Source organism: Oncorhynchus clarkii, chromosome 1 (genome assembly GCF_045791955.1).
Source record: "Oncorhynchus clarkii lewisi isolate Uvic-CL-2024 chromosome 1, UVic_Ocla_1.0, whole genome shotgun sequence".
Lineage (NCBI taxonomy): Eukaryota > Metazoa > Chordata > Actinopteri > Salmoniformes > Salmonidae > Oncorhynchus > Oncorhynchus clarkii.
This window is the reverse complement of record NC_092147.1, coordinates 24,741,660-24,763,872: the sequence shown is the minus strand read 5'-3', so window position 1 is coordinate 24,763,872 and position 22,213 is coordinate 24,741,660. Positions and strand designations below refer to the sequence as shown.

Below are 22,213 nucleotides of genomic sequence, written 5' to 3'. Positions count from 1 at the left end.
AGATATAAAAAAAGAACATACCAAAAACATGAAAAGATAGCATATACAATCATAGATACAATTTGGCTACATCGGCCTACAAACATTTACAATAGCAAAATCACAATAATCACAAGAATGTCTTCAGATCAAAGTCTACATTGAGACTCGAGAGGAGGAAGGGTCTTAAATTAAATATCCAGGCAGCCTCACATTTTAACAATAACTTGTCGAGGTCACCCCCTCTCCTAGTGAGGGTGACATGTTCGATGCAGATATAACATAGGGATGAAATCGAGTGATTTGCTTCCAAAAAGTGGGCCACACAGACTAACAAACAATAACTGACAGAACAGAGGGTACCTATATATAATTATTAATCAGGGGAATTGGAATCAGGTGTGTGTAATGAGATGCCTAGTGGCCGGTGACGTAGACCTCCGGAACTGGTGCACGGAATGAGCAGCAGTACCGGGGGAATCCGTGACACTTGCTTTAAAGTTGAGTGAATAGTATGCTTTCATTCCTCACTTGCTGTTTCTAGTCGTATCAATAGCCTTTCCAGCAGCTTTATAGAATAAAATGACAACCAGAAGTCTATTTTGAAAGTAAAATGTCAAACTATCAGTGCACCTGTCCTCCTCAGTTGTTTCCCTGAAGTCATCCTTCTGAATAACACCCTCCCACTGCTAAATTGGCTGTACCTGAACTAATTTACACCATTGATCAGGCAATCAGATTAGCATGAAGCTATAGTATTTCACATAATTCGCTAGAGAGAGAGATAGAGATGAATGTGAGTGATTTAGTGAATGAAGGAAGGGCCTTCTCTGGGTAGACTAAACAAGACCACTCTATAAACTCTTAGAATTTTTTTTTGCCATCTAGAACCTAAAGGGGTTCTTCGGCTGTCCTCATATGACAGGGATCATCAACAACAAAAATGTATTGAGTGGATGGTCAGGGGGCCAGAACATAACTACAAATAATTTGTAGACAGCAAATTGACCGCAAGATGCTCAAACATATATAATATTTGACTAAAACATAATTTCAAACCTTGCTTACATTTGTACACGATCACATATAGTGCCTTCAGAAATGACTCACACCCATTGGCTTTTCATATTTTTATGTGTTACAGCCTGAATTAAACATTTTATTAAATAGAGATTTTTGCCTACACACAATACCCCATAATGTCAAAGCGGAAGTGTGTTTATAGAACATTTCACAAATTAATTTAAATAAAAAGCTGAAGTGTATTGAGTCAATAAGTATTCAATCCCTTTGTTATGGCAAGCTTAAATACATTCAGGAGTAAAAATGTGCTTAACAAGCCACATAATAAGTTTCATGTACCCCACACATACATTTATCTGAGGTCCCGAGCAGTGAGTTTCAAACACAGATTAAACCGCAAAGACCAGCAAAGTTTTCCAATGCCTCACAAAGAAGGATGCCTATTGGTAGATGGGTAAAAAAACAGACATTGAATATCCCTTTGAGCATGTTGAAGTTATTAATTACACCTTGGATAGTGTATCAATAGACCCAGTCACCACAATTGTCATCGGCAAGGACTAGGGAGTTTTTTGGGGATAAGCACAGGCAAAATCCTATAGGAAAACCTGGTTCAGTCTGCTTTCCAACAGACACTCGGGAGACACATTCACCTTTCAGCAGGACAATAACCTAAAATATACACTGGAGTTGCTTACCAAGACAACATTGAGTGTTCCTGAGTGGCCTATTAACAGTTCAACAACCAACTTGATAGAGCTTTAAGAATTTGAAAATGAATAATGTGCAAGTGTTGCACAATCCAAGTGTGGAAAGCTCTTAGAGATTTACACAGAAAGACTCACAGTCTCACTGCCAAAGGTGATTCTAACTTGTATTGACTGAAGGGGTTGAATACTTAGTGTTTTAGTGTATTTGTGTTTTATCTTTCATAATTTTTCTTCCAATTTATCATTAAAGCGGTTTTGTGTAGATAGTTGATAAAAAATGACAATTAAATCAATGTGAATCCCACCTTGTAACACAACAAAATTTGGAAAAAGTATTTCTGAATGCGTCTGTACCGTCATGGCCAAAAGTTGAGGATGACACGAATATACATTTTCACAAAGTCTGGTGCCTCTGTTTGTATGATGGCAATTTGCATATACTCCAGAATGTTATGAAGAGTGATCAGATGAATTGCAATTAATTGCAAAGTCCCACTTTGCCAAGCAAATTAACTGAATCCCCAAAAAACATTTCCACTGCATTTCAGCCCAGCCACAAAGGACCAGCTGACATCATGTCAGTGATCCTCTCATTAACACAGGTGTGAGTGTTGACGAGGACAAGGCTGGAAATCACTCTGTCATGCTGATTGAGTTCCAATAACAGACTGGAAGCTTCAAAAGGAGGGTGGTGCTTGGAATCATGTTCTTCCTCTGTCAAACATGGTTACCTGCAAGGAAACACGTTCCGTCATCATTGCTTTGCACAAAAAGGGCTTCACAGGAAAGGATATTGCTGCCAGTAAGATTGTACCTAAATCAACCATTTATCGGATTATCAAGAACTTCATGGAGAGCGGTTGAATTGTTGTTAATAAGGCTTCAGGTTGCCCAAGAAAGTCCAGCAAGCACCAGGACCGTCTCCTAAAGTTGATTCAGCTGTGGGATCGGGGCACCACCTGTACAGAGCTTGCTCAGGAATGGCAGCAGGCAGGTGTGAGTGCATCTGCATGCACAGTGAGGCAAAGACTTTTGGAGGGTGGCCTGGTGTCAAGAAGGGCAGCAAAGAAGCCACTTCCCTCAAGGAAAAACATCGGACAGACTGATATTCTGCAAAAGGGACAGGGATTAGACTGCTGAGGATTGGGGTAAAGTCATTTTCTCTGATGAATCCCCTTTCCGATTGTTTGGGGCATTCGGAAAAAAGCTTGTCCGGAGAAGACAAGGTGAGTGCTACCATCAGTCCTGTGTCATACCAACAGTAGAGCATCCTGAAACCATTCATGTGTGGGCTTGCTTCTCAGCCAAGGGAGTGGGCTCACTCACAATTTTGCCTAAGAACACATCCATGAATAAAGAATGGTACCAACACATCCTCCGAGAGCAACTTCTCCCAACCATCCAGGAACAGTTTGGTGACGAACAATGCCTTTTCCAGCATGAAAGCCTTTGACACTGATGAAATGCTTGTAATGATACTTCAGTATTCCATAGTAACATCTGACAAAAATATCTAAAGACACTGAGACAGCACTGCACACTCTTGGCATTCTTTCAACCAGCTTCATAATGCATTTTCCATTAACAGGTGTGCCTTGTTGAGATAATCAGTTGTGTTGTGAAAAGGTAGGAATGGTATACAGAAGATAGCCCTATTTGGTAAAAAACCAATTCCATATTGTGGCAAGAACAGCTCAAATAAGCAAAGGAAAAACAACAGTCCATCATTACTTTAAGACATGAAGGTCAGTCAATACGGAACATTTCAAGAACTTTGAATGTTTCTTCAAGTGCAGTTGCAAAAACTATCAAGCGCAGTTGCAAAAACTATCAAGCGCTATGATGAAACTGGCTCTCATGAGGACCACCACAGGAAAGGAAGACCCACAGTTACCTCTGCTGCAGAGGAGAATTCATTAGAGTTACCAGCCTCAGATTGCAGCCCAATTGAATGCTTCACAGCATTCAATTAAATTATTCAAGTAACAGACACATCTCAACATCAACTGTTCAGAGGAGACTGTGTGAACCAGGTCTTCATGGTTAAATTACTGCAAAGAAACCACTACTAAAGGACAGCAATAATAAGACACGACTTGCTTGGGCCAAGAAACACAAGCATTGGACATTAGACAGGTAGAATTTCAAGATTTTTGTTTCCAACTGCCATGTATTTGTGAGAATTCAAAGCACACTTAACCAGCATGGCTACCAGAGCATTCTGCAGTGATACGCCATGCCATCTGGTTTGCGCTTAGTGGGACAATCATTTTCAACAGGACAATGACTCAACACACCTCCAGGCTGTTCAATGGCTATTTGACCAAGAAGGAGAGTGGTGGAGTGCTGCATCAGATGACCTGGCCTCCACAATCACCCGACTTCAATCCAATTGAGATGGTTTGGGACGAGTTGGACCACAGAGTGAAGGAAAAGCAGTTAACAAGTGCTCAGGATAAGTGGGAACTCCTTCAAGACGTTTGGAAAAGCATTCCATATGAAGCTGGTTTGGAGAGCCAAGAGTGTGTAATGCTGTCATCAAGGTAAAGGGTGGCTACTTTGAAGAATCTAAAATATATTTTGATTTGTTTAACACTTTTTCATTACTACAGGATTCCATATGTGTTATTTCATAGTTTTGATGTCTTCACTATTATTCTACAATGTAGAAAATAGTAAAAAATAAAGAAACTTTTGACTGGCACTGTATATTTAAATGTATAAATATTTATATGTTATTTTAAATATCTATATTTATTTTATATATACTGAACAAAAATATGAATGCAAAATTAAACAATTTCTAAGATTTTACTGAGTTACAGTTTATATGAGGAAATTTGTAAATTAAAATGAATACAGATATCCATCTTTTGAGCCTCAGGATCTCATCACGGTATGTCTGTGCATTGAAACTGCCATCAATAAAATGCAATTTTGGTCTTTTTCCATAGCTTCTGCCTGCCAATACTATAACCCCACCGCTACCATGGGGCAGTCGTTTCACAACGTTGACATCAGAAAACTGCTCGCCCACATGACACCTTACACCTGGTCTGCGTTGTGAGGCTGGTTTGATGTACTGTGAAATTCTATAAAACGACAATGGAGGCGGCTTATGGTAGAGAACTTAACATTCAATCCTCTGGCAACAGCTCTGGTGGACATTCCTGCTGTCAGCATGCCAATTGCACGTTCCCTCAACTTGAGACATCTGTTGCATTGTTTTGTGTGATCAAACTGCACATTTTAGAGTGGCCTTTTATTGTCCCCAGCACAAGGTGCACCTTTGTATTGATCATGCTGTTTAATTAGCTTCTTGATATGCAACACCTGTCAGGTGGACGGATTATCTTGGCAAAGGAGAAATGTTCACTAACAGGGATGTAAAGTTTGAGATAAATAAAGATAAAATAGATCAAATTTGAGATAAATAGATAAAATAGATTAAAGAAATTTGAGAAATGTTTTTTTGTTGCGTATGGAACATTTCTTGGAATCTTTTATTTCACCTCATGAAACATGGGACCAACACTTCACATGTTGCCTTTATATTTTTGGTCAGTTTATTTTCCTTCTTTATTATTTTCCCCTAATCCTTCCACCCCTCTCCTAATTGGAGTAAACTAATTAAACATGTGACCGACCGACTCGATTCGGTCTTATGTAGCAAAATTTGAAATTGTATTTTTTTACATTGGATAAAAGTAGAGACTCAGAGCTCGAAAATGGTATATCAGACACTACAGTTTAGGAACAATGGGAAAGTAATTCTGTTTTGAAAATGTATTAATTACTGGAAAGCTCTTCTTTGTCTACACCCATTCAGCATCGCTCACACCCTTTTAAGATTTAGCCCCACCCATCTCTCTAAGGATTCACATGTGAGGCTATGTAGTAAACAACCAAAGCGTTAAAGACTGAAGGCTGGCTTATACTACTGGTGTGTTCGTAAATTTAATTTGGAGTGTGCTCTGGGCGTTCGTAAACTCAGAGCATTGTCAGATTGGCCGTTTGTAAATTCGGAGCGTTTCACTCTCGGAGCGTTCAGAGCGCACACTGGACGGACTTGCCGAAAAGTAGGATTGATCCGAGCGTTCTGACCTAACAACAGCAGTCAAGCACCAAAGCTAATTGGCTAAAGTTGTCCAGTTTGCCAGCTACATCCAGACATAAATGAGAGAACAGCTCACTTTGACCATTTTACTCGCCCTAGCAAAGTTGGTTAGGCTGTTTTATGTTATCCAGATTGTTGGTGACTGCAACTGTGCTGCTGGCAACAATTTAATTATGCTTTTTGGCCAACATTTACTGACACCGGCCATATTTAACAAATTCATCAGTTATTCTGGCACACTCAGACGAGAGTGCTCTGAAATCGGAGTAGATTGCCAGAGCGAATTTAAAAGCTACGTCTATCAACAGTTGTCGGTGTGACATCAAACATTCTATTGAAATATTTACTTGCATAGTGGAGTCTTTTGTTTAGACATGGAGCTAGCTAGCTAAACAATGAACCAAAATCCCAATAACTTACTACCCTGCATGAATCTGCAGGTAGCTAACCAACCAGGTTGAATGATAGCTACATTGCACACCCATCCAAACTCATCTCTCGGCATGTCCAGCCCACTCATTATCTCAGCCAATCATGGCTATAGGGAAGGTTGCTGACTTTTTCCATGGCTAAACCAACAAGGCTCGTAATTTAACAATTTTATTTGTATTTACAGATGGCATACATGTTTGTTATTAAGGCACATGAAAGTTCACATGTTCCAGAAGGCATTTCTGCCAAAATAACACATTTTGATTTTAAAAAAAGTTTACGTTAAAATGGCGCTCCTGTGAAGTAGTGACACATGACATATGTCTAGTGTCCTAAAACGAGTCACATATAGTTTCCTTCTTTATTATTTTCCCCTTTCCCTAGCATACCTCCCCTAATTGGAGTAAACTAATGGACAACGATAAGTAGGCTTCCACTTCCAGTTTATATTGTATATCCTACATACAGTGCCTTGCGAAAGTATTCGGCCCCCTTGAACTTTGCGACCTTTTGCCACATTTCAGGCTTCAAACATAAAGATATAAAACTGTATTTTTTTGTGAAGAATCAACAACAAGTGGGACACAATCATGAAGTGGAACGACATTTAACTTTTTTAACAAATCAAAAACTGAAAAATTTGGCGTGCAAAATTATTCAGCCCCCTTAAGTTAATACTTTGTAGCGCCACCTTTTGCTGTGATTACAGCTGTAAGTCGCTTGGGGTATGTCTCTATCAGTTTTGCACATCGAGAGACTGAATTTTTTTCCCATTCCTCCTTGCAAAACAGCTCGAGCTCAGTGAGGTTGGATGGAGAGCATTTGTGAACAGCAGTTTTCAGTTCTTTCCACAGATTCTCGATTGGATTCAGGTCTGGGCTTTGACTTGGCCATTCTAACACCTGGATATGTTTATTTTTGAACCATTCCATTGTAGATTTTGCTTTATGTTTTGGATCATTGTCTTGTTGGAAGACAAATCTCCGTCCCAGTCTCAGGTCTTTTGCAGACTCCATCAGGTTTTCTTCCAGAATGGTCCTGTATTTGGCTCCATCCATCTTCCCATCAATTTTAACCATCTTCCCTGTCCCTGCTGAAGAAAAGCAGGCCCAAACCATGATGCTGCCACCACCATGTTTGACAGTGGGGATGGTGTATTCAGAGTGATGAGCTGTGTTGCTTTTACGCCAAACATAACGTTTTGCATTGTTGCCAAAAAGTTCCATTTTGGTTTCATCTGACCAGAGCACCTTCTTCCACATGTTTGGTGTGTCTCCTTGTGGCAAACTTTAACCGACACTTTTTATGGATATCTTTAAGAAATGGCTTTCTTCTTGCCACTCTTCCATAAAGGCCAGATTTGTGCAATATACGACTGATTGTTGTCCTATGGACAGAGTCTCCCACCTCAGCTGTAGATCTCTGCAGTTCATCCAGAGTGATCATGGGCCTCTTGGCTGCATCTCTGATCAGTCTTCTCCTTGTATGAGCTGAAAGTTTAGAGGGACGGCCAGGTCTTGGTAGATTTGCAGTGGTCTGATACTCCTTCCATTTCAATATTATCGCTTGCACAGTGCTCCTTGGGATGTTTAAAGCTTGGGAAATCTTTTTGTATCCAAATCCGGCTTTAAACTTCTTCACAACAGTATCTCGGACCTGCCTGGTGTGTTCCTTGTTCTTCATGATGCTCTCTGCGCTTTTAACGGACCTCTGAGACTATCACAGTGCAGGTGCATTTATACGGAGACTTGATTACACACAGGTGGATTGTATTTATCATCATTAGTCCTTTAGGTCAACATTGGATAATTCAGAGATCCTCACTGAACTTCTGGAGAGAGTTTGCTGCACTGAAGGTAAAGGGGCTGAATAATTTTGCACGCCCAATTTTTCAGTTTTTGATTTGTTAAAAAAGTTTGAAATATCCAATAAATGTCGTTCCACTTCATGATTGTGTCCCACTTGTTGTTGATTCTTCACAAAAAAATACAGTTTTATATCTTTATGTTTGAAACCTGAAATGTGGCAAAAGGTCGCAGAGTTCAAGGGGGCCGAATACTTTCGCAAGGCACTGTATATAAAAGGATCAGAGTTTCCCATTCCAACCCACATCCCACCTGTATATGCCCAGTTCCTGAGTGTCTTCAGCATCTCCTGAGGAGGAATAGGTTTGTGCCCTCTTCACTACTGTCTTGGTGTGTTTGGACCATGATAGTTTGTTGGTGATGTGGACACCAAGGGACTTGAAGCTCTCACCCTGCTCCACTACAGCCCTGTCGATGAGAATGGGGGCGTGCTCAGTCCTCCTTTTCCTGTAGTCCACAATCATCTCCCTTCTCTTGATTACGTTGAAGGATAGGTTGTTATTCTGGCACCACCCGGCCAGGTTTCTGACCTGCTCCCTATAGGCTGTCTCGTCATTGTTGCCTACCACTGTAGTGTCATCTGCAAACTTATTGACGGTGTTGGAGTCATGCCTGGCCATGCAGTCATGAGTGAAAAGGGAGTACAGGAGGGGTCTGAGCACGCACCCCTGAGGGGCCCCTGTGTTGAGGATCAGCATGGCGGATGTGTTGCTACCTACCCTCAACACCTGGGGGCAGCCCGTCAGGAAGTCCAGTATCATTGAAGGTCCCCAAGAACACAGTGGCCATCCTTCTTAAATGGAAAAAGTTTTGAACCACCAAGACTCTTTCTGGAGCTGGCCGCGCGGCCAAACTGAGCAATTGGGGGAGAAGGGCCTTGGTCAGGGAGGTGACCAAGAACCCAATGGCCACTCTGACAGAGCTCCAGCGTTCCTCTGTGGAGATAGTTATCCTTCTGGAAGGTTCTCCTATCTCTGTAGCACTCCACCGATCAAGGCTTTGTGGTAGAGTGGCCAGACAGAAGCAACTGGTCTGATGAAATCAAGTTTGAACTCTAGCCTGAATGCCAAGCATCACGTCTGGAGGAAACCTGGTACTATCCCTGAGTGAAGCATCGTGGTAGCAGCATCATACTGTAGGGATGTTTTTCAGTGTCAGGGACAGGGAGACTAGTCAGGATCGAAGCAAAGATGAACGGCGCAAAGTACAGAGAGATACTTGTTGAAGTGCTGAGGACTTCAGACTGGGGCGAAGGTTCACCTTCCAACAGGACAACGACCCTAACCACACAGCTAAGACAGGAGTGGCTTCGGGACAAGTCTCTGAATGTCCTGTGTGGCCCAGCCAGAACCCCAACTTGAACCTGATTGAACATCTCTAGAGAGACCTGAAAATAGCTCTGGAGCGACGTTCCCCATCCAACCTGACAGAGCTTGAGAGGATCTGCAGAGAAGAATGGGAGAAACTCCCCAAATACAGGTGTGCCAAGCTTTTAGCGTCATACCCAAGACTAGAGGCTGTAATCACTGCCAAATGTAAATGTAATATTTCAGAAAATACTTTTTGCTTTGTCATTATGGGTATTGTGTGTAGATTGATGAGAATAAAAACAACAATTTAATCCATTTTAGAATAAGGCTATAACGTAACAAAATCTGGAAAAAATAAAGGGGCCAGAATATTTTCCGAATAGACAGTATGGGTAATACCAAAACTAGTGATCTAATGATCACTTTGCAGTAAAACTTGTAGTGCTGGTATGGTTATACAGTGTATATAACATTATATTGCTTGTAATAATGTTGTATAATAATTTTAATTGAGAAACTCAGTTTTGAATCTGGCGTCACTTTAGGAGAAAATAAAAAACTATCTTTGTAAAATACTGTATGTGAGAAATAGGACTGGTGGAGTTATGTCACACATGCAGTTAACAGAAATATATGGAAATGTCTGCTCTATTAAAAATTACAACCAACTGATTGCAGCATTACCACAAAAATGGAACAGTCAAGTAGCCAAGAGGAATGGGGAGAACGTAAGGAACTTGTCTGTCGGCCCTGCATTAAAGACCAAAATTGGCTAAAGAAAATTGTGATGAGTAAAAAAGTATACCAGTTTCATTGCAGGTCCAAAACAGTGACAGCTGCACCATACAGGTTGCAAAATAGTTATTCGATGCACTAATTCCATGGCACATGGTTTATGAACTAATTACTATATTTGAGTTAATCTTAATTCTTGTTCTGTCTTTTCTGGTGGATTAATCTGGAATTTTAAAAATAGCAATATTTGGGAGATTATGATTTCATTTCATTTTGAAATAACCAAAAGAGAGCGGTTGTAATCTGAATGAAGGGAAAAAGGCCATTCTTGAACACGGGGGGAGCTGTTCTTACTTATCTGCTTCAAAACCAGTTTTGTATGACTGAAGCCTTTAGTGAGAGGTCCAATGCTTTAATATTTAATCATTTCTGCCCTCAGAATTCATATTTATTATATAAATAGGCCCATAAACATTTTTCCGGATTCCCGTTTCAAATAAGAGTATGTTCTACTTATATAATTGAAAAACACGTCGTTAGGTGTAGGCAGGAACATATGTAAATAGGTCAACTGGAATATGACAGAGTTGATCAGGGTGAATTTTCAACAAATGCACAGGTGTTGTCCTTTCCATGGTAGCAAAATCTTATCTAATTTTACTAACTTTCTTTTAAAATCTATTGTAGTGAGATAATACATTTTTTTCGGGATATGAATACCGAGTATGTCCACTTCACCATCGGACAATTTTTTTGGTAAACTACACAGTAATGTAAAAGTTGTATTTTTTTTTTAGATCCAACTCATAATACGGTGCACTTAATTTGGTTGTAATCCAGAGAGGTTAGAACTATTATCTAGATCCTCTATGAGGCTGTGCAGGGATCCAAATTGTGGATTTAAAATAAAACATTAACTGTCAGCGTACAATGACACCTTTGTTTTTAATCCCTGGATTTATACCCCTTTAATATTATTGTTGGATCTGATTTTAATAGCTAATATTTCGATAGCAATAATAAATAAATATGCTGATAAAAGACAGCCTTGTTTTACTCCTCTTGACACTTGAATACTTTCTGAGAAGTAGCCATTATTTACTATTTTACACCTGGGGTTATTATTGTAACGGCAGATCTCCTCTTCGTCTGAAGAGGAGTAAGGATGGGACCAAGATGCAGCGTGGTAAGTGTCCATAATGTTTTTAATACAGACAAATGAACACTCGAACAAAAACAATAAACGATAACGTGAAATTTACAACAACCGAAACAGTACCGTGTGGCGACAAACACACACACGGAAACAAACACCCATAAACTGGCTGACTGACGGCTCTGGCAGCTCCTGGCTGACTGACGGCTCAGGACAGACTGGTGGCTCTGACGGCTCAGGACAGACTGGCGGCTCTGACGGCTCAGGACAGACTGGCGGCTCTGACGGCTCAGGACAGACTGACGGCTCAGGACAGACTGGCGACTCTAGCAGCTCAAGACAGACTGGCGGCTCTGACAGCTCAGGACAGACTGGCGGCTCTGACAGCTCAGGACAGACGGGAGACTCTAGCAGCTCAGGACAGACGGGAGACTCTAGCAGCTCAGGACAGACGGGAGACTCTAGCAGCTCAGGACAAGAGGGAGGCTCTGGCAGCTCAGGACAGGAGGAAGGCTCTGGCAGTTCAGGACAGACGGGAGACCCTAGCAGCTCAGGACAGGAGGAAGGCTCTGGCAGCGCTGGACAGGCGGGAGCACCTGTAGGCAGAAGATGGAGAGACAGCCTGGTGCGGGGGGCTGCCACCGGAGGGCTGGTGCGTGGAGGTGGCACTGGATAGACCGGACCGCGCAGGCGCACTGGAGCTCTTGAGCACCGAGCCTGCCCAACCTTACCTGGTTGAATGCTCCCGGTAGCCAGGCTAGTGCGGCGAGGTGGAAGACGCACTGGAGACCAGATGCATAGAGCCGGCTTCATGGCACCTGGCTCGATGCCCACTCTAGCCCGGCCGATACGAGGAGCTGGAATGTACCGCACCGGGCTATGCACATGCACTGGGGAAACTGTGCGCTCCCACCGCATAACACGGTGCCTAACCGGTCCCTCTCGCTCTCCGGTAAGCACGGGAAGTTGGCGCAGGTCTCCTACCTGGCTTCGCCACACTCCCCGTGTGCCCCCTCCCAATACATTTTTGGGGCAGCCGCGCTGCCGTGCTGCCTCCTCATACCAGCGCCTCTCTGCCTTCGCTGCCTCCAGCCTTGCCTTGGGACGGCGATATTCCCCTGGCTGTGCCCAGGGTCCTTTACCGTCCATAATCTCCTCCCAAGTCCAGGAGTCTTGTGTTCGCTGCTGCTGCCCGTTACCACGCCGCTTGGTCCTTTTGTGGTGGTTTTTCTATGGCAGATCTCCTCTTCGTCTGAAGAGGAGTAAGGATCGGACCAAGATGCAGCGTGGTAAGTGTCCATAATGTTTTTAATACAGACAAATGAACACTCGAACAAAAACAATAAACGATAACGTGAAATCTACAACAACCGAAACGGAAACAAACACTCATAAACGGAAACAAACACTCATAAACCAACAGTGAAACCCAAGCTACCTAAGTATGATTCTCAATCAGAGACAACTAACGACACCTGCCTCTGATTGAGAACCATAATAGGCCGAAGCAGAAACCAAACATAGAAACAAACACAGACTGCCCACCCCAACTCACGCCCTGACCATACTAAATAAAGACAAAACAAAGGAAATAAAAGGTCAGAACGTGACAATTATACATAACTTTAACCCAATGTATCAGATTCTCCAAAGTTAAAATAGTCCAAGCATTCATATATAAATTCCAGTCGTACTTTATCAAAGGCCTTTTTAAAGTCTATGAGTACCAGGCCTGGTTTCCCAGATTTTTCGTAGTGTTCTATTGTTTCCAGTACTTGTCTTATATTATCTTGAATGTATCATCCATGTAAAAAACCTGTCTGATTAGGATGAATAATTTTCATCAGCTGCTTTAGTATCTGAGAAAATAATCACAATAATAATAACAATAATAAGCATTTCCAGCCAAGAGCATCCTCCCTCCCTGTTGCTGGTATTCCTACACTTAATGGGTGTTCTAATGAGAAAAGAAGCAGCAGCCAGCCAGGTAAGTATTCTACGAGTTTTGAATGGCCGCATTCTCAGCTCTTAGTGGAATGTGAGTAGGCCCTTTCATCTAGAGAAAGCCGATGTGTTTGGAGAGATTATAAAGAGGACAGCCTTTTCCCTAAAAAAACAACATACTTTTCTCTTAATAAATATTCCACAGCAGTAACCTTCTCTTACAAGAATTAAAGAGCATTTGACTGACCACAGGATTCTTCTATTTCATTGTAGCCCATGTGATGTCATTTTTCTGTACTGCTCTACAAAGCCTGTTCCCCAGATGAAAAGAGGAGCAGAAATAGATTTTGCCCATCACGTTGTGTGCCAGGGAGAAGCTCCGCTCGCTCCATTTCAAACTGCTGCCGGTCACAACACAAACCTGTCCCTCATTTCCTTCCCAGAGAGCAGAGAGAGAGAAAACAGGAAAGTGTGTTGGCCTCCAGACAGCGTCTGGGAAAGAGAAGGAAGAAGGGAGCATCTCTCCTCACAGCCTGCAGCCTCCCAGCCTGCCAGCCCGACAAGTCAATCAGTCCACGTCTCCCGATCCACCTCTCATCTCTGGGCTGCTACAGGAGAATAGCAGAGCTGCAAGGCCAGGGGCCCACAGACAGGGCTCTGACAGTAGACCAGATAACTGAACTGACTGGGTTCACTCATTGGACCTGAGGAGGGATCTAGACATGCAGCCTGACGCATACCAGAATGGATTATTCATAATAAGCCTGCTCTCTCTCTAAACACGCAATGTCAATGGTTACAAAGATGAATTTAAACTGTGTGAATTTATACTGCTAACAATATTGTGTAGCCTATATGGAGGGGAAGGGAAATACATTGTTACTCTGTTGTAATATTAATTTGTTTAATGTAATTTTGAACTCTGACCAAATTGCCTATGAATGCAAACATACCATGGATAATGATTTAATGTCTCAACACACATATTAGTTTAATTTAATCTCCGTGACAAAGTAGAGTGAAGTAGAGGACATTTGTTTTGTTTGTTGCTGAGACAGGTTGATTCTGAGGATATGATGATGATGAGAAGGAAGGAGGGAGACAGTGAGTGATTAGGTGAAGGAATATTCATTTTGGAAGCCAACAGAAAACAATTGGCTTCATTAAACTCTAGCCAAGCACAGTGTCTGCTTGTCTCACTATAAATGACCATCATCTGCATGTTTCCTTTGACATCTGTCTTCGCTGATAGTCTCTTTTAGTGTTGTGTTAAAATAAATTACAGGGCCTTGTCCCAAACAATCTCAATCTTCATCAAAACTCCAGCTTCTAATTGCACTCTTTAGATCAAACTTAAGAGGTTGCTACAGCAACATACAGTTCTTGATACTGAAACTTAAATCTCGGAGGTCCTAAACCCTGTTAGTTGAACCAGACAGAAGAAGTGACAATTTGTCCTTACCGTTCTATAAACACATTAATAGTGAGAAAGAATAAGTATTTCCCATTGGGATCGCAATATTTTTTATTATTTCCCCATTTTTTTTCATCTGTTTCTTTAGTTCAGATTGAACAGCTGTTGTGTCTGATTGTGTCTGATCTCCTCCTAAACCACCAGTTGGTGGCGCTATAGATGTAATTGGCACCAGTGGCAGCACAGGAGACAATTTTTGTCTCATGCAAATACATGTTAGATTTTAATTAAATTAAAGCAGACAAACAATGAGAAATATTGTGATTATTATATCTGTGTAATCACATATTGTTGCCCTATTATGTGGTCTGAACATTTTATTTTTATTTTTTTATTTCACCTTTATTTAACCAGGTAGGCAAGTTGAGAACAAGTTCTCATTTACAATTGAGACCTGGCCAAGATAAAGCAAAGCAGTTCGACACATACAACGACACAGAGTTACACATGGAGTAAAACAAACATACAGTCAATAATACAGTCTAAACAAGTCTATATACGATGTGAATGCAATATAGCATGTAAAACACTGGATTTGCAGTGGAAGAATGTGCAAAATAAATCAAATAAATACAGTAGGGAAAGAGGTAGTTGTTTGGGCTAAATTATAGGTGGGCTATGTACAGGTGAAGTAATCTGTGAGCTGCTCTGACAGTTGGTGCTTAAAGCTAGTGAGGGAGATAAGTGTTTCCAGTTTCAGAGATTTTTGTAGTTCGTTCCAGTCATTGGCAGCAGAGAACTGGAAGGATAGGCAGCCAAAGAAAGAATTGGTTTTGGGGGTGACTAGAGAGATATACCTGCTGGAGCGTGTGCTACAGGTGGGAGATGCTATGGTGACCAGCGAGCTGAGATAAGGGGGGACTTTACCTAGCAGGGTCTTGTAGATGACATGGAGCCAATGGGTTTGGCGACGAGTATGAAGCAAGGGCCAGCCAACGAGAGCGTACAGGTCGCAATGGTGGGTAGTATATGGGGCTTTGGTGACAAAACGGATTGCACTGTGATAGACTGCATCCAATTTGTTGAGTAGGGCATTGGAGGCTATTTTGTAAATGACATCGCCGAAGTCGAGGATTGGTAGGATGGTCAGTTTTACAAAGGTATGTTTGGCAGCATGAGTGAAGGATGCTTTGTTGCGAAATAGGAAGCCAATTCTAGATTTAACTTTGGATTGGAGATGTTTGATGTGGGTCTGGAAGGAGAGTTTACAGTCTAACCAGACACCTAGGTATTTGTAGTTGTCCACTTATTCTAAGTCAGAGCCGTCCAGAGTAGTGATGTTGGACAGGCGGGCAGGTGCAGGCAGCGATCGGTTGAAGAGCATGCATTTAGTTTTACTTGTATTTAAGAGCAATTGGAGGCCATGGAAGGAGAGTTGTATGGCATTGAAGCTTGCCTGGAGGGTTGTTAACACAGTGTCCAAAGAAGGGCCAGAAGTATACAGAATGGTGTCGTCTGCGTAGAGGTGGATCAGAGACTCACCAGCAGCAAGAGCGACATCATTGATGTATACAGAGAAGAGAGTCGGTCCAAGAATTGAACCCTGTGGCACCCCCATAGAGACTGCCAGAGGTCCGGACAGCAGACCCTCCGATTTGACACACTGAACTCTATCAGACACGTAGTTGGTGAACCAGGCGAGGCAGTCATAGTAAAAAGTGGATATTTTATCAGGGAAAATTAGAAACAGGAAGTCCTGCCTCTTGCGCAGTCAGCATATATACACTACAAAAGTATTTTGACACCCCTTCAAATTAGTGGATTCAGCTATTTCAGCCACACCCATAGCTGACAGGTGTATAAAATTTAACACACAGCCATGCAATCTCCAAAGACAAACACTGACAGTAGAATGGCCTTACTGAAGCGCTCAGTGACTTTCAACGTGGCACCGTCATAGGATGCCACTTTTCCAACAAGTCAGTTCATCACATTTCTGCCCTACTAGAGCTACCCCGGTCAACTGTAAGTGCTGTTATTGTGAAATGGAAAAATCTAGGAGCAACAACGGCTCAGCCGCAAAGCCGTAGGCCACAGAAGCTCACAGAATGAGACCGTTGAGACCACTGAGTGCTGAAGAGGGTAGCGCATAAAAATCCTCTGTCCTTGGTTGAACACTCACTCCAGAGTTCCAAACTGCCTCTGGAAGCAACGTCAGCACAGTAACTGTTTGTCGGGAGCTTCATGAAATGGGTTTCCATGGCTGATTAGCCGCACACCAGCCAGGTTAACGCTACCTGCGTAGTGCCAACTGTAAAGTTTGGTGGAGGAATTATGGACTGGGGCTGTTTTTCATGGTTCGGGCTTGGCCCCTTAGATCCAGTGAAGGGCAATTGTAACGCTACAGCATACAAGGACACTAGACAATGCTTCCAACTTTGTGGCAACAGTTTGGGGAAGGCCCTTTCCTGTTTCAGCATGACAATGCCCCCATGCACAAAGCGAGGTCCATACAGAAATATTTTGTTGAGATCGGTGTGGAAGAACTTGACTGGCTTGCACAGAGTCCTGACCTCAACTCCATCGAACACCTTTGGGATGAATTGGAATGCAGACTTTGAGCCAGGCCTAATCACCCAACATCAGTGCCCGACCTCACTAATACTCTTGTGGGTGAATGGAAGCGAGTTCCCGCAGCAATGTTCGAACATCTAGTGGAAAGCCTTCCCAGAAGAGTGCAGGCTGTTATAGCAGCAAAGGGGGGATCAACTCCATATTAATGCCCATGATTCTGGAATGAAATGTTCGACGAGTAGGTGTCCACATACTTTTGGTCATGTCGTGTATATTTATAAATATTCATAAACTATAGTATTAGACTAAACTTCACTTGCATCATCATCATGGAATTGAGAGATAAACATGAACATGCTTTGCTATCCAACTGATCTTGTGTCCATTCTGTCATCCTGTGAACCCTTTTCATTGCTGCTCGCAGCTATTTTGTTTGTGTATGTTTCCAAGAAGCAATGGTTGGTTCAACTAACCCTTTATCTCACCTAACCCCACTCTGCCCTACGGGTCAGTGTGTCTGAGAAGTTTATCTCCAGTCTAGATAAGCCTATATCTGCTGGGATTTGTATAGTAAAAACTTTAGGTATAATTATTGGTGGGGTTTAAATCAAATCAAATCAAATCAAATTTATTTATATAGCCCTTCGTACATCAGCTGATATCTCAAAGTGCTGTACAGAAACCCAGCCTAAAACCCCAAACAGCAAGCAATGCAGGTGTAGAAGCACGGTGGCTAGGAAAAACTCCCTAGAAAGGCCAAAACCTAGGAAGAAACCTAGAGAGGAACCAGGCTATGTGGGGTGGCCAGTCCTCTTCTGGCTGTGCCGGGTGGAGATTATAACAAAACATGGTCAAGATGTTCAAATGTTCATAAATGACCAGCATGGTCGAATTATTACAGTGCTTCGAAAGGTTTATCCTGTCTTTGTTTAGTCTTTCTCCAGCCAATGCCGCTCAAAGCACCACCTAACCAATAACACGGCCATAAAAATGAAATAGGCTCTCATTTGAACAGTTTGACATTTATGACACACTCATCTTGACATGATCGCCTCCTATTCACTCAAACTTTTCCAGGTACCTGGAAAGCTGATAGCGGTAAGATGATTCTCTAATTCTGATCTTGTCATGTGTGGGTAATTGCCAGTGACTTCCAGAGTTGTTTTGCGTGCATCCACTTTTCAAATCACCTCTAATCTCAATGCAACAGAAAGTGTGTGTCCCAAATGGTACCCTATTTCCTAGTGTACTACTTTTGGCCAAAAGTTGTGCACTAGGGAATAGGGTACCATTTTGGAACTAAACTTTCTGTTTTTAAGAGACTAGAGGAATAGGGTGCCATTTGGGACTTAGAGAAAATCATACAGCACATCATTTCTGATGCTGCAGTGCCATCTCTCTGCATCATTCAATTAAGAGTAATCTCATCTAAACAACAAAGACCTGCTCTCGCTGCCAAGCCAGGTCTCTCTCAAACACTTTTTCCCCCATTTATTTAACTAGGAAAGTAAGTTAAGAACAAATTCTTATTTACAATGACGGCCAAACCCTCCCCTAACCCGGACGACTCTGGGCCAATTGTGAGTCGCCCTATGGGACTTCCGATCACGGCCGGTAGTGAGGGAACCAGGGTCTGTAGTGACGCCTCTAGCACTGCGATCCAGTGCCTTAGACTGCTGCCCCACTCTGGAGCCTATTATCGTTTAACCATGATCCAAGTGATTCATGTTCCTTTGGTCTGGAAATGACACAAAGTCTGTTTTGTACAGTTCTTTATCAAGTTAAATGAAGCTCAGAGTCAAAGGAAAGAGATAAGTGAACCACAGAGCTAGTATCTGAGGAAGTTGGAACCGCCTGACTGGATTCAAGTGGAAAGAAACTGATACTTGGAAATTGCAGGGGGATAGACTTGGCAAACCTGAAATAAAAATGTCCCAAAACACCAGAGAAATGTTTAGAGTTACAGTACACTAGGCTTTCAGAACAGTGCCGTGTGTTTGTAACAGAGATAGCTGTGTTGTTGATGTTTTACTAACATGTGTAAATTGTGTCCTTCTCACAGGTAGCCCACCAGCCACTGGAACTGGCACTCTGGTCATCCACCTGGAGGACTACAATGACAATGCTCCCTACGTTCACCCATCTGTGGTACGGGTGTGTGAAGACGCCAGGGACAGTGTGGTGATAGTGGGGGGACGGGACAGGGACATCCACCCCAACACTGGGCCCTTTAAGATCGAGCTGGGGAAGCAGCCAGGGCTGGAGAACACATGGAAGGTCTCCAGGGTCAACAGTGAGTTCAGACAGTTACTTACAGAATATTACACTCCCTAGGCTGCTACCTACAGAACAGTACACTAACTCGGCTGCTACCTACAGAATAGTACACTTACTAGGCTGCAATCTACAGAACTAAACACTCACTAGACTTCCACCTACAGAACTGTACACTAACTTGGCTGCTATCTACAGAACAGTAAACTCACTAGGCTCCTGCCTACAGAACAGTACACTCCCAAGGCTGCTATCTACAGAACAGTACATTCACTAGGCTGCTATCTACAGAACAGTACACTCACCAGGCTGCTACCTACAGAACAGTACACTCACTAGGCTGCTATCTACAGAATTATAAACTCACTAGGCTGCTACCTACAGAAAAGTACACTCCCAAGGCTGCTATCTACAGAACAGTACACTCACTAGGCTGCTACCTAAAGAATAGCACATTCACTAGGCTGCTATCTACAGAACAGTACACTCAGCAGGCTGCTATCTACAGAACAGTACACTCACTAGGCTGCTTAATACAAAACAGTACACTCACTAGGCTGCTATCTACAGAATCATAAACTCACTAGGCTGCTACCTACAGAACAGTACAATCCCTAGGCTGCTACCTACAGAACAGTACACTCACTAGGCTGCTATCTGCAGACAGGTACACTCACTTGCTGCTAACTACTGAACAGTACACTGACTAGGCTGCTATCTACAGAACAGTACACTCCCTAGGCTGCTACCTACAGAACAGTACACTCCCTAGGCTGCTATCTACAGAACAGTACATTCACTAGGCTGCTACAGGCACTCCATACGCTGCTACCTACAGAATAGTACACTCCCTAGGCTGCTACCCACAGAACAGTACACTCACCAGACTGCTACCTACAGAACAGTACACTACCTAGGCTGCTACCTACAGAACATTACACTAATTAGGCTGCTATCTACAGAACTGTACACTCACTAATCTGCTGTCTACAACAGAACAGTTCTCTCCCTAGGCTGATATCTACAGAACAATACGTTCAATAGGTTGATATCTACAGAACAGTATATTCACTAGGCTGCTTCCTACAGAATAGTACACTCCCTACGCTACTATCAGCACTCACTAGGCTGCTATCTACAGAACTATACACTCACTAGGCTGCTATCTACATAACTATATATTCACTAGTCTGCTACCTACAGAACAGTACACTCACTAGGCTGCTACCTACATAACAGTACACTCACTAGGCTGCTACCTACAGAACAGTACACTCACTCTGCTGCTACCTGCAGATCAATACACTTACTAGGCTGCTATCTACCGAACAGTACACTCACGTTTCTGCTATCTACAGAACTGTTCACTCACTAATCTGCTGTCTACAACAGAACAGTACTCTCCCTAGGCTGATATCTATAGAACAGTACATTCAATAGGCTGCTATCTAGATAACAGTATATTCACTAGGCTGCTTCCTACAGAACAGTACACTCCTTAGGCTGCTACCTACAGAACAGTGCACTTGCTAGGCTGCTATTGGCACTCACTAGGCTGCTATCTGCAGAACTATACACTCACTAGGCTGCTATCTACAGAACTATACACTCACTAGGCTGCTATCTACAGAACTATACACTCACTCTGCTGCTACCTGCAGATCAATACACTCACTTGGCTGCTACCTACAGAACAGTCCACTCACTAGGCTGATACCTACAGAACAGTACACTCACTAGGCTGCTACCTACAGAACAGTACACTCTCTTGGCTGCTACCTACAGAACAGTACACTAACTAGCCTGCTACCTTCAGAACAGTACACTCCCTAGGCTATTTTTGGCACACACTAGGCTGCTATCTGCAGGTACTAAACACTTTCTAGACTGCTACCTGCAGAACAGTACACTCACTAGACTGCTACCTACAGAACAGTACACTCACTAATCTGCTACCTACAGAACTATACACTCACTAGGCTGCTACCTACCGAACAGTATACTCACTCTGCTGCTACCTGCAGATCAGTACACTCACTAGGCTTCTATCTACATAACGGTACAGTCTCTAGGCTGCTACCTACAGAACAGTGCACTCACTAGGCTGCTACCTACAGAACAGTACATTCACTAGGCTGCTACCTACGCTGCTTTCTACAGAACAGTACACTCACTTGGCTGCTATCTACTGAACAGTACTCTCACTAGGCTGCTACAGGCATTTATATTGGTATAGTGGGGAATTACAGGGTACATCATTCTGCCGCTTATCCCATATCATGTGAGAAGGCTTATCATTATAAGCATGCTAGAGGGGTCTGTCATTTATCCATTAATGCACAACCATTTGTGTGTGTGTGTGTGTGTGTGTGTGTGTGTGTGTGTGTGTGTGTGTGTGTGTGTGTGTGTGTGTGTGTGTGTGTGTGTGTGTGTTGGGGGGGGGGGGGTCAGTTCGAATTGAATACAGTCAATTCAGGAAGTGATTTTAATTAAAAATGTACAGTTGGATAAATGTCTGAAATAAATAGCTTAAACTTTTCAGTTTACTGAGAATGAAATAGATATTTTACATTTTGTATGATTACATTGGAATTTGACCCCCCGAGTGTGTGCGTGCTTATGCATTTATATTAATTTATCTGTTGCCTGTATAATTTCCATGTTTGTAGAGTATGGCATG

General features: G+C 42.6%; 1 protein-coding gene across 1 annotated transcript in view; it reads left to right on the top strand.

The window, feature by feature from the left end:
• The window catches only part of LOC139415873 (cadherin-13-like), a 345,399-nt gene that overhangs the window by 309,746 nt on the left and 13,440 nt on the right, over positions 1–22,213 (top strand). Inside the window, exon 8 of the mRNA XM_071164006.1 lies at positions 19,322–19,552. Coding sequence (XP_071020107.1) covers positions 19,322–19,552 — 231 coding nt within the window. The remainder of the gene's footprint in view (positions 1–19,321; positions 19,553–22,213) is intronic.